Consider the following 12,218-nt stretch of genomic DNA (forward strand, 5'->3'; position numbering starts at 1 on the left):
AAAATGCTTCACTTTGCTTGCAGTCATCTGAACATCTTGATAAAAATACCTTTGATCAGACTCTACACTAGAGCTCATAAGTCTCTTAAGACTAATCAGGAAATAAAGATGTTAAATACTATACGCTCTTTAAAATTCCATGCCAGGAGAAGGATCTCAAAAGTAGCATAGTATATTAGGGTATAAAATATACTCATGACAAAAATTTTGTTTCTCCTCAATATACTTGATATTTCATGGTGATTTCTAACTTTGTGGTAAAATGTCACTTGGTTTTAATTCCTTTCTTAGGTACCCCAAAACCAACCATCAAGTGGTTACGGAATGGTAGAGAGCTGACAGGCAGAGAGCCTGGTGTTTCTATCTTAGAAGATGGCACGTTGTTGGTTATTGCTTCTGTTACACCGTATGACAATGGGGAGTACATCTGTGTGGCAGTCAATGAAGCTGGGACCACAGAAAAAAAATATAACCTCAAAGTCCATGGTAAATACCACTAAAAATGCTCAAGTCGTATAATTGAGTATGTGACATTTTCAAATTATTATAATATGTTAGTCTCTCAGTGTAGTATTATTTAATGTTATGTGAATAGTAATGTTATCAAACAAAAAACTCGCGATCTGATTGCATTTAAAGATTGACTAATTTTATTAAAATGTAATGTAATTTTTGACTATGACTTATTTTTCCATTTTCATTTAATTTATTGGGGTGACATTGGTTAATAAAATTGAATGGGTTTCAAGTGTGCAGTTCTATTAATACATCATCTGTATATTGTACTGTGTGTTCATCAGCCCAAGTCAAGTCTCCTTCTATCACCATTTAGGCCCCAATACCTCTTCTACTTCTCCCCAACCCCCCTTTCCCTCTGGTAATCACCATACTATTGTCTGTGACTAAATTTTGTTTTTATTTTTCCTTTGCTTAATCCCGTCATCTATATCATTCAAAATTCAGATGGTAAAAAAAAGGTACATAGTCATAAGACTCATGACCCTGGGCTGATCTATCTACTAATTCTCCCTAGGGCCAAAGAAAGTTGTTAGCTTTGTGTGTGTGTTTGTGTGTGTGTGTGTGTGTGTGTGTGTGTATGTATTTCCAGGGATATGTATACATATGCAAAGAAATATAAATATTCATTTTATCCTCATTTTATATCCATTACTCTGCACCTTGTTTGTGTCACTAAAAAGATCTATCTTTTAAATTATTCAGTATTCCTTAACTCGAACTAAACCTACATACATGCCACTTATAGTTATGCTATTTACTTAACCTTCTTCTATTAATGACAAATATTTAGGTTATTACCAGTTTTTGCTATTATAAATAACACTTCAATGAAAACCTTGTACCTTTGTCATTTTGTCAAATCTGTGTATCTTTTAAAAATGGATGGATTTGAAGGCCCTGGCCAGTTTGCTCAGTGGTAGAGCATCGGCCTGGCGTGCAGGAGTCCGGGTTCGATTCCTGGTCAGGGCACATAGGAGAAGCGCCCATCTGCTTCTCCACCCCTCCCCCTCTCCTTCCTCTCTGTCTCTCTCTTCCCCTCCTGCAGCGGAGGCTCCATTGGAGCAAAGATGGCCCAGGCGCTGAGGAAGGCTCTGTGGCCTCTGCCTCAGACGCTAGAATGGCTCTGGTTGCAGCAGAGTAACGCCCCAGATGGGCAGAGCATCGCCCCCTGGTGGGCATGCCAGGTGGATCCTGGTCAGGCACATGCAGGAGACTGTCTGTCTGCCTCCCCATTTCCAACTTCAGAAAAATTAAATAAATAAATAAATAAATAAATAAATAAATAAATAAAATTGGGTGGATTTTGGCTTCCACAGACCCTGGGCAATATTAACTCCTATCAGGAAAGCAGTGAAGTCCATGTGATTTAATTAAGACCCTAGCAATTCGTATTTTGAGTGATATATGCACTGAATAGGTTCTCCCTTAAATGTATCCTAAAGGGTATCCTCAGGTCAAAACTCTGAAATAATGAAGTAAAAATTCAGTAAGGATTACTTAAAATGTATTGGCCGAGACTTTTCATTTTCTATTAAGGCATGTGCTTAAATATGACCAGCCTTCCTAGCTATCAGCTATCCCAGAATTTTCTTTCTAAAGGCCTGTGCAAAGAAACTTTATATGATGTCATATTTATTATAAAATAACCTAGCCGTGACTCCTCTCTTTTTGCAGTTCCTCCTATAATTAAAGATAAAGAACAAGTAACAAATGTGTCCGTGTTGGTCAATCAGCTGACCAATCTTTTTTGTGAAGTTGAAGGGACTCCATCTCCCATCATTACGTGGTACAAAGATGATGTCCAGGTAAATGGAGACATCCACACTTGCATAATGTCTTGCCTCTGCCTCTGGAAAAAAAAATCATTCAGATATGACTGTCTTCTTAGTAATAATATAAAATTTTTCCTTGAATTTTTGATTATGCATTCTTATAGGGATTGGACATAACACTGACCATTTTGACCCTTACAGGTGACTGAAAGCAGCACTATTCAGATTGTGAACAACGGGAAGACTTTAAAGCTCTTCAAAGCCGCTCCAAAGGATGCAGGGAGATATTCCTGCAAAGCGATTAATGTGGCAGGCACTTCTCAGAAGCATTTCAACATCAATGTGCTAGGTAAGGAAAACATTCTTTCAAAAACAGTACAAATCAGGGGAATTTCTAATACAGGTTAGAGCTGACTGAATAAGGAGAAAAATACATTGATAGAACAATTATCATTCATATCAGGATCATTTTTGTTGTTAAATATGTATTAAACAGAATCATAGTTTGTGGAAATTTGAAAGTTTTCAATTATTTATCATACAGAGAAGTTTATGGGTGTTTGATACTATTTTGTACATAAAATAGTAAGTTATTAATACTACTCTTGTCAGTTTCTCCAGTTATATGGGCAGGAAATCCTCTAGGAAGTAACTGTATAGAATGCTGTCGACATCTCCTGAAGCTGCTAGATTGCACTTGAACTGGGGATGGTGGAAAATGCACCTTCTCCTGCATTCTGTTTAATTTTTGTAACTAAATCACCTCAACTCTGATTCTAATTAAGGGGGCGAAATTCTGAGTACAGGCTGTAATAAATTGGGGTACAAAACATTTTAAAATTTTTAATGGTAAGCACAAATTTAAACTTTTATTATTTTAGTGTCTGAAATTATATTTGCCAATTTCAGTTTACACAGTGATAAGATGACTTCCTCTCTTTTCAATATTTTGCTCATCAAAATAGTCATGTGTATGATTTATAAGTCTGGGGTGGAAATAGGTCTAGGAATGGTGTTGCATTAAAATTACCATACAAACCTGTTATAACATAAAAATAATCTCAGTGGTCTTCTTCAAGCCTGAATGAAGTACTTTGCATTTCCTATGTTACCATTACTATATTGAAGTATTGGCTATAAAAACTAATCTTTTCTGCCATTGATCTCACTGGCATTTCTCTTGGCACACTCATTTGCTTTGAAGTCTATGTGCTGATGATTCCCAAATTCTTATCTCCAGCCCAGATTTATTCTGTGAACGCTAGTGTATGCACATAATCTTCTCCACAGTATCTTGACTTAAATATCTTAGTGGCATGGTAAACAGAATGGTTTCAATGAATGTCTGTTCTGGTCACCTTCACTGATCCCTATCATAGCGACCAGCACGTCCAGCCATCCACTTGCTTCTGCCAGAACCTGGTACTCATTCTTCCTTTTTTCCTCCTGAGCCTTAAATCTATGTCCTTTTAAATCTACTTCCTAATTCCATGTTGAATTATTTACTCCTTTCCATTTCTGCTGTGAAAGTATCATTTATAAGCTGAATTAATACAGGGCAGGCAAAAGTAGGTTTACAGTTGTTTGTATGGAAAGTAATACAATAATTAATAAATAAGAATACATGAGTAAACTCTGTGTTTCTTGTATTCACAACTGTAAACCTGTTTTTATCCCACCTTGTATAATACCCTCCGTAGTGCTCCCCTTAATCCACTCTTTTCCACGGGAATCCATTCTTCATTCAACAGCCAGTGTTGTGGTCTTAAAACAGGCATGGCCAACATACGGCCCAGGCGCCGCATCTGGCCCGCATAATGAGTTTATGAGGCCTGCGATTAAATTTTTAATATTCTCCGCAACTTTAAAATCTCAGCTACTCAGAAGCAGAAGCATCTTTGATTATTGGAAATTGAGATATTTAAGAAGATAATGATACATGGAAAAGAATTCCGCGTGTGACTAATCTAGGGTTAACTTCCAATAATTGGTTGAATGGATTCGCGATACTTCTTTAGTTTTTAAAAAATTCCATTATAACGATTTACAACTTTTGTACTCTTCTGTACTCAATATGAGCTGTTTGACATTTAGCGGCCATGTGAAACCCACATTCTTTTAGGCAGAGTTTGCCAGTGCGCACCCAAGTTCAAACAATTCGTTTTTTTGTGGTCAAGTGTGCTGAATCAAGTGACATTGTAGCATAGACAACAGCTGCAGATGATAACTGAAAACGTGTCCAGGCTGTTTGTAAAACGAAATAATTGTTTTATTTGCGATATAATCCCTTCAAGCTCATTCTATTAATTAAATATTGTTTCGATTGATTGCGATAGTTTGGATATTTATACGGAATGTAATTATATTTTCATTAAAAAATATTTTTATTAAAATAATAGTGTATATTAAAAATTTTTTCACTCACATTTATTCATAAACAAATTACATAATAAAATTTTATTTCCTTAAATGAATCATTTTTGTATTTTACATTTTTTAATTTTAATATTTTATCTGGCCCGTGAAAAAAGTTTTCTTTCTAATCTGGCCTGGGGACAAAAACTGTTGGCCACGCCTGTCTTAAAACGTAAACCTGGTCACACCCCTCCCCTGATAAAACTGGTCAGTGGCTGAAAATGAAACCCTTTATTTTCCTGAAGATGAGAAATACCTTAACATGATGCAAAGGGGGAAGATTAGAAGGTCAGGAAAGTGTACAGGAACTTTCCAATATTCTTGTTAATTCAAGAATAAAGAATAGCACAGTCAACATTATACTCCTATCCAATTTTAGCAGAGGAGCCCTGTAAAAGAGGAAAGGATAGCATATTTCAAGCAGCACTATAGTGTAATATATGATAATTTGAACATTCTAAGATTGATGTTGGTTATGTCATTCTTTATGTAAAATATATAGCAGTAATAAATTGTATTATATATGTTTCATTGCTCACTTATAATTCTAAACTTTTTTTGTACTTGGGTTTCACACTCCTCAAAATGAGTGAAATGAGTTCTATGCTACCAAGAATTGTCCTTCTATCAAGTCTTTCATGAATGTGTACCTATATCTGAATTTAACATTTAGTTCTATAGATGTAATATGAAAAGGGATTATTGTGTGATAATTTTAACAGTAAGATCTTGCTAAAATACAGTAGAAATCATTATCTGACCGCTTCTCCTCACACACGCATTTTGCAAAGTTATAAATTTTCATAATAAAATGTCTTTGTTCAAGTCCCACCCACCATAATAGGTGCCAACTCCCCAAATGAAGTCTCAGTTGTCCTCAACCACGACACCACCCTTGAATGCCAGGTCAAAGGCACTCCCTTCCCAGTTATTGACTGGTTCAAAGATGGCAAGTGAGTATCTTTTCTTTATTTGTTGCCAAGGTCCAAGTGATAGGAAATAGATATGTAAACGTATGTGGATTTTCTCCCTCTTAATTATTTTACCACATGGAGAATTACTCAATGAACATGACACAAAAGCCACATAGCTCAAACTGGTCTCAAAGTCCTATAATGCCTTTCATTCTTATGAATTACAAGGCTCTTTATACTTGCTGGGGATTTTATTTTAAAAACAGAGAAACTGAGATTTATTATACACTAGTCTGTCTACAGACTAAGAATGGAAAATGCAACACTCAAATGCAGTGATAATTTTGCCTTGATATGCAATTGTTCAAATTATTAAAAAAGAAAATTTGTTTATAACAGCAAGATGAATACAAAAGCTAGTTCTATATATGGGCAAAAAGGAACAACCGTAGAAGAGCAACCACATGTTTCTTCAACCTCAAGTTCAAGGGCTGCTGAGGTTTGCCCACACTGATACGGCTGCGTGATTTGTATTGCTCAGGAGCTTTGTACTGCTCATTTCTCACAGCGTGGTCACAACTCATGTATTAATCTAGTTCCTGAGATCAGGCGTGTAAGACCTAAGTAGCCGCGAGTAAAAGTTTGTAGTGTGCAAAACAGAGAATTGTGTGCACACTTTTTACAAATCAATAAACCAAACAACAGTGTAGATAAATGTATGGAGGGTATGAGCATGCAATTAAAAATATATTAGGTAAACAATAAATATATTGAAAGATGCTCACCTTCAATAATTTGGGGAATGCAAACCAAAGCAGTGTGATGTTGTTATTCACAGGTCAGATTGGCAAAAATAAAAAAAGTAAAATTTGGAAAATATCAGTTGTTGGCTGGAGGGTGGGAAATCAGGTGCAGCCTTCTGCTGGGGAGAACGGGAAGTAATGCTGTGAAAGGCAGTGGGTTGATGTCAGTGGTCATCTGAATGCTCAGATGCTGTCATGGAGTGGTTTTACTTGCAGCATCTAGGAGCAGGAAGCAGACATGGGTGTCCACAGGAAGGCATGGGTGATAAGATAATATTCCTTGCAACACCGTGATGGCAGAAAGGGAAAACTGTATTAAAGTACCACATTAGGAAAATGGGTTGATATCTCATGGAATGGGCATGTTATGGAACATTATGCAGCAACTAAAAAGAGTAAGATCAAACTGTATATATACCAAAAATGTCTCCAAAGCTATTGTTGAGTGAAAAGTAGACTAAGAACACAAAACTAGTTTTATATAAAATCTTTAGACTCCTTTGGAAATACATTTATGACTGAATGTGTTTAGAAAAGCATGTGGAAGACTACAAACCAAACTGATAATGGTAAAAATAGAGAAAAGACTCACATTAGGGGTAATAAACCAAGGAGACCTTTTCTTATGGTAATGCTTACTGCTTACTTTTTTTGCTTGTTTAAATTATGTTACTTGCATAATTAACAATCTGTAAAAGTTTTAGAGTTACTTAAATTTGAGCAACCTCATCTCATTACTTCCTTTAAACAGTTAAAATGTATTAAATTAAGATACTTTAATGTTTTTCCTTTTGAGACTTCATACAAAATGTCATACCATGAAATAGTAAAGGATGCTACCGTAAAAAAATGTGTTCCATTTAATCTTGTAGTCTGACTAGTGGTTTATGAATATAGCAATGCATCTAATTCATGGGGCTAAGTCACTGCAACTTTTAAAAAACAACCCATGAGTATTCCTAAAAGAAGATCAATGGATTTTAAAGGTATGACTTTTGAGGTATCATAAACTTTAACAACCAGAATATTTCAAGAATTAAATATAGCTACTGCCAATTAAATAAAGTGAGCATTTTATAGTAGTCAGTAAATGACTCTCTGTATGGTAGAAAACGACTTCCTGGACAAGTATACATGAGCTGCTTTTGTAATAAATATATTTCAGTATTTACGAGTACAAAACCATTTATATTTATTACAATATCTACTTTTTGAAAAAGTTGGCATGGTCACTGCCATTAGTAAGTAATAACCATTCATTCTATTGTGAATACTTTTCCACATATTATAAAGATATTGATTTTAAAATAATCTTAGTTGGCCTGAAGCTCTTATACTCTTAGTTTTTCTTTCCTAAATGAGGTAGAAATTTTGGCTATGAAACCAAAAATAAAAAAAATAAAAACCAACCGAGAAGAAGAAAAAGAAGAAGGGAATGAGTGAAACAGAAAATGACACTACCAGGTTTCTATAAATATTAATATGATTCAATAGCTTAAGTTTGAAACGAAGAAACTTTTCATCTTAAAGTGATAATTTTCTAACTTTCATTAGTGAAGTGGTTTAATAATTCTATTCTTTTGAGTAGGCATACTATTCACATTATTGTAAATTTTTTTTGATTTATATTAAAAATTTCAACTTTGATTTTTAATCTCCTGTGACTTAGTGATGTTTGTTGTGATTAATACGAACATAGGAAAATAAAAAAGGATTCATAGAATTAAAAATTTTTTTGTAGGCCTTTATTTTTAGGAGATCCTAATATTGAACTTCTAGACAGAGGACAAGTTTTACATTTAAAGAATGCACGAAGGAGCGACAAGGGGCGCTACCAGTGTACGGTGTCTAATGCGGCTGGCAAACAAGCCAAGGACATAAAACTGACTGTCTATAGTAAGTGGGACTTTCTTAGGCTGTCTGTTGTCATCAGTTCTCAGTGTAAATGGAAAAGCAAAGTTTACACTAATGTTAACTGTTCTTTTATTCATACTGAATAACTTGGAATGCTACTCACTTCAGAAGAAACAATCTACCAGTATATGTTTGAGGCTAGAATGTTGCATCTGACTTTTAATGTATTTTATCAATAAGTATAGGTGTTTTCAGATGGTCTAGTGGTTTTTGTATGATCTCGCTTAAGAGGTCAACTATTTCCTATTGGTTAGTATATACATAAATCAAAAGTCTATACCCTCAAAGGGATTTTAAAAAAGACATAGAAACGAAACTGATGGTATATAAACAATTCAGTGATTCTGTTTTCATTTCATATTGGCCTTTCTCTTGACTGCATCATAATATTTTAAATGCCTTCTGTTTGTGCTGTTTTTTTCTCCTGGCTAAGTAAGTCCCCATCAGAGATATGTAGCCATCATTTCACTAAAATTTTTAGTATACCCTCAGGCTGGTGACTGCCAAAGGCATTTTACTTTTTATACACAGAGTTGTGAGGAAGACATAGGAACTTTATGTCGCATGTATAAAGAATTTATAAAGAATTACACAATAAAAAAATAAAAGAACTCAACTGGTCAGCCATGCTTCTTGTTCATCTACCTACTATATAACTGACCAGTTGAGTAGTGAGACCAGAAAGTATGAAAGTACTAAAATCATAAAATGACATAGGAGCCAATTGAAATAGCTTTCAATGGATGAAACTGGAACAATCTGAGTAACAAAATAAATGATGTAGTATTAGATTATAACCCAAAGTATAAATTAAATTTTTATTAGTCCATATGGATATAAATAAATAATTGGATAAGGGGAGACAAATCTCCTATATAAAAGATTCCAAATAAATTATATAGGTATTCCCCTCTCAAGAACATAGAACACAACTTCCAACCCCATACATATACAATATATAGACTGTGGAGAGTGGTTCCTTACCAAAGAAAAGGGTGAAAGAGAGCAACTTTACACTGGAGAAACCTGGCAAAAGCCGCCTTGATCAGATTGTCAAGGGCAACATCATCAGTGCTAAGTCATGCTAATAGTATGTGTACTCCTCAGATGATGTGATAAGAATGGTACTTTACTTCTTTGACCTTCCTCCCAAAACCCAGAACCCTGGTCCAACCACAAGAAAAACATTCCACAAAATATTCTATCCCAACACAAAAGTGTAACAAAATAAGGTTAAGGCACTAAACTCAGGCACATGCCATTTGGTTTGTTTTAAATTACTGCAATTATAGCACAATCCTGGAGTGACCATGTTCGGAATACGTAGCTGCTTGGAGCCACTTGAGTTGTTTTTCCAATAGCAGAGTCCCCATGTGGTGTGAGAGGCCAGGCATGTGGTTGCCAAGCGGTGGAAGGTCCACATGTAGCCAATTAGATGAGTAAAGTTGAATGAATGATGTCTTGGCAGTTCCAAAAAAAAAAAAAATAAGAAGCAAAAGTTGAAGACTGTCCACGGCTATTTTCAACAGCTGCTTCTGAAAGCACTTAGACCTTTAGTATTGGGGACAGGACATGAAGTTGTACCACATCTGACATTTTTGCCCCCTAGGCCTTGATTTCAAACATGTTAATATCTACTTTAACTGGCATTTTATTTTATTTTTTGCTTTGTTTGTTAAATAGAATGTTCTACTATTAGTACTGTAAGGTGATCTTTTGGACTTAAATGAACTCCTGAAAATAAAGCTGTCACTTGCTTCTTTTACTGAAATCTGAAACCAAAAAAGAGGGTGATCAAGATTGATAAAACAGGCAATTAATTATCAGTAGCTAAATCACAGACTTCCTCATTATCTCTAGTTTATACTTACTATAAATGCACTATTTAAACATTTGTAGCATTTAAGGTTTTGATGCAGATGTTGAAGCTTAGAACCTTGTTTCTATTCTAAAACCCTTTGTAGTTCCACCAAGTATTAAAGGAGGGAATGTCACCACGGAAATATCAGCCTTGATCAACAGCGTAATTAAACTGGAATGTGAAATACGGGGACTCCCAGTGCCCACTATTACATGGTATAAGGACGGCCAACCAATCATATCCAGCGCACAAGCACTTTATATTGATAAGGGACAATTTCTTCATATCCCCCGAGCACAGGTCTCTGATTCGGCAACGTATACGTGTCACGTCACCAATGTTGCTGGAACTTCTGAAAAATCGTTCCACGTGGACGTTTATGGTAGGAAAAAAAATACATGTTTTAATCATACATCTTTGTTTGTTTTCTAATATGCCAACCTCCGATTTGTTCACTAATCAAGTGCTAGGGGGTCTGATTATTTTCAATATTCATGGGTAGGAATTAGAAGAATTTGTGCGATGATTTGGAAGAATATCTTTAAAAGCTACCATTAACAGGAAGAGGTTCACTCACGGGGCCAATGACTTGCCCATGACACTTGGGCAACCGGACTGTTTGGCCTTATGCAGAAGGTAGAGTGGTTGTTGGAACTAAGCTCATTCTCCACTATTTACCCTTCATAAGCCGACACAGTTGAGAGTATCCCACAACATTTAGAGTAGTTGTAGATTAGCTGAACCAAGAAATTCTTTCCTCAACACCCAAGCCAGAGATGGGCCTTAGGGTTCCTATTTCATTAAGAGTCAAAGAATTGCTTGAAATATGACTTTTTTCTCATAGTTCCCCCAATGATTGAAGGTGACCTGGCCACACCTCTGAACAAGCAAGTGGTTGTTGCTCATTCTCTGACGCTGGAGTGCCGAGCTGCTGGCAACCCTCCGCCCATCCTCACCTGGTTAAAAGACGGCGTCCCCGTGAAAACCAGTGACAATATCCGCATAGAAGCTGGTGGGAAGAAACTAGAAATCATAAGTGCCCTGGAAGTTGATCGGGGACAGTATGTGTGTGTGGCTACCAGTGTGGCAGGAGAAAAGGAAATCAAGTATGACGTGGATGTCTTAGGTAAAGAAGGATGCCACTATCTGGATTCCCAGATTCTTAAACCCGACTAATAAAATAATCTTGGAAAGTTTTAGTTTTCTGTTCAACTCTGGACTGCAACATGGCTGAGTGGTGGATTTATCACCGGAGTCCCAAGATCTAAAAACACAGAAATCTTCCAGTGATTTCATAAGCACACTTTGCGTTTGTAAATGCATACAGGTGTGTTCTACACCTGTGACAACATCTGCTTACAGGGAATGAGAATGTGGACTTCGGTCTTGAACACTGTGAAGCCATTTTGCAATCCTGAGTCCTACTTCTTTATAAATTGAAAGCTTGTGAATAGAGGCCTAGTGCTTGAGGTTCCCTTCTCTTATTCTTATGAAAAGAAGCAACATAAAATATGAATCAACTTTACATTCGGATGGCATCAGTAACCCCATAGTGTGCTAAACTAATTGAGAAAATCCACAGTATGTCAAAAGTACATTCATTGACCCTGGCAAGCGTGTATTGTAAAATGTATTTAACATTTCAAATCCCCTTCAGGTACCAATTACTATGATACTTAACTGATGTTGTAAATGGAAACTTAGTGGTACTTAAGGTGGCGGAGTATTTTTTCTTGAACGCTTTTCATTGCATGTTCCATCTCTGTTGTTTCCCAGTGCCGCCGGCTATAGAAGGAGGAGAGGAAACGTCTTACTTCATAGTGATGGTTAATAATTTACTGGAGCTGGATTGTCCAGCGACGGGCTCTCCCCCACCAACTATCATGTAAGGGTTTTGGTATGTCTTCTAAATACCTCCCACTTCTTTGAGGGTTTAGAGCAATCTTGAAAGAAGTCCCCTGTCACTAAAAGGCGGTTGTATAAAATTACATTCTCTTAAAAGACAGGCTCTATATGTAAG

The 12,218-nt window shown here is 36.0% G+C and overlaps 1 protein-coding gene across 1 annotated transcript in view; it reads left to right on the forward strand.

Moving 5' to 3' along the window:
- Nucleotides 1-12,218, forward strand: part of HMCN1 (hemicentin 1) — a 412,067-nt gene that overhangs the window by 226,247 nt on the left and 173,602 nt on the right. Inside the window, exons 26-33 of the mRNA XM_066361732.1 lie at nt 292-486; nt 2,194-2,324; nt 2,493-2,640; nt 5,533-5,659; nt 8,165-8,319; nt 10,302-10,580; nt 11,043-11,324; nt 11,975-12,083. Of these exons, the coding sequence (XP_066217829.1) occupies nt 292-486; nt 2,194-2,324; nt 2,493-2,640; nt 5,533-5,659; nt 8,165-8,319; nt 10,302-10,580; nt 11,043-11,324; nt 11,975-12,083 (1,426 nt within the window). The remainder of the gene's footprint in view (nt 1-291; nt 487-2,193; nt 2,325-2,492; nt 2,641-5,532; nt 5,660-8,164; nt 8,320-10,301; nt 10,581-11,042; nt 11,325-11,974; nt 12,084-12,218) is intronic.

This window comes from Saccopteryx leptura, chromosome 2, assembly GCF_036850995.1.
Source record: "Saccopteryx leptura isolate mSacLep1 chromosome 2, mSacLep1_pri_phased_curated, whole genome shotgun sequence".
NCBI lineage: Eukaryota > Metazoa > Chordata > Mammalia > Chiroptera > Emballonuridae > Saccopteryx > Saccopteryx leptura.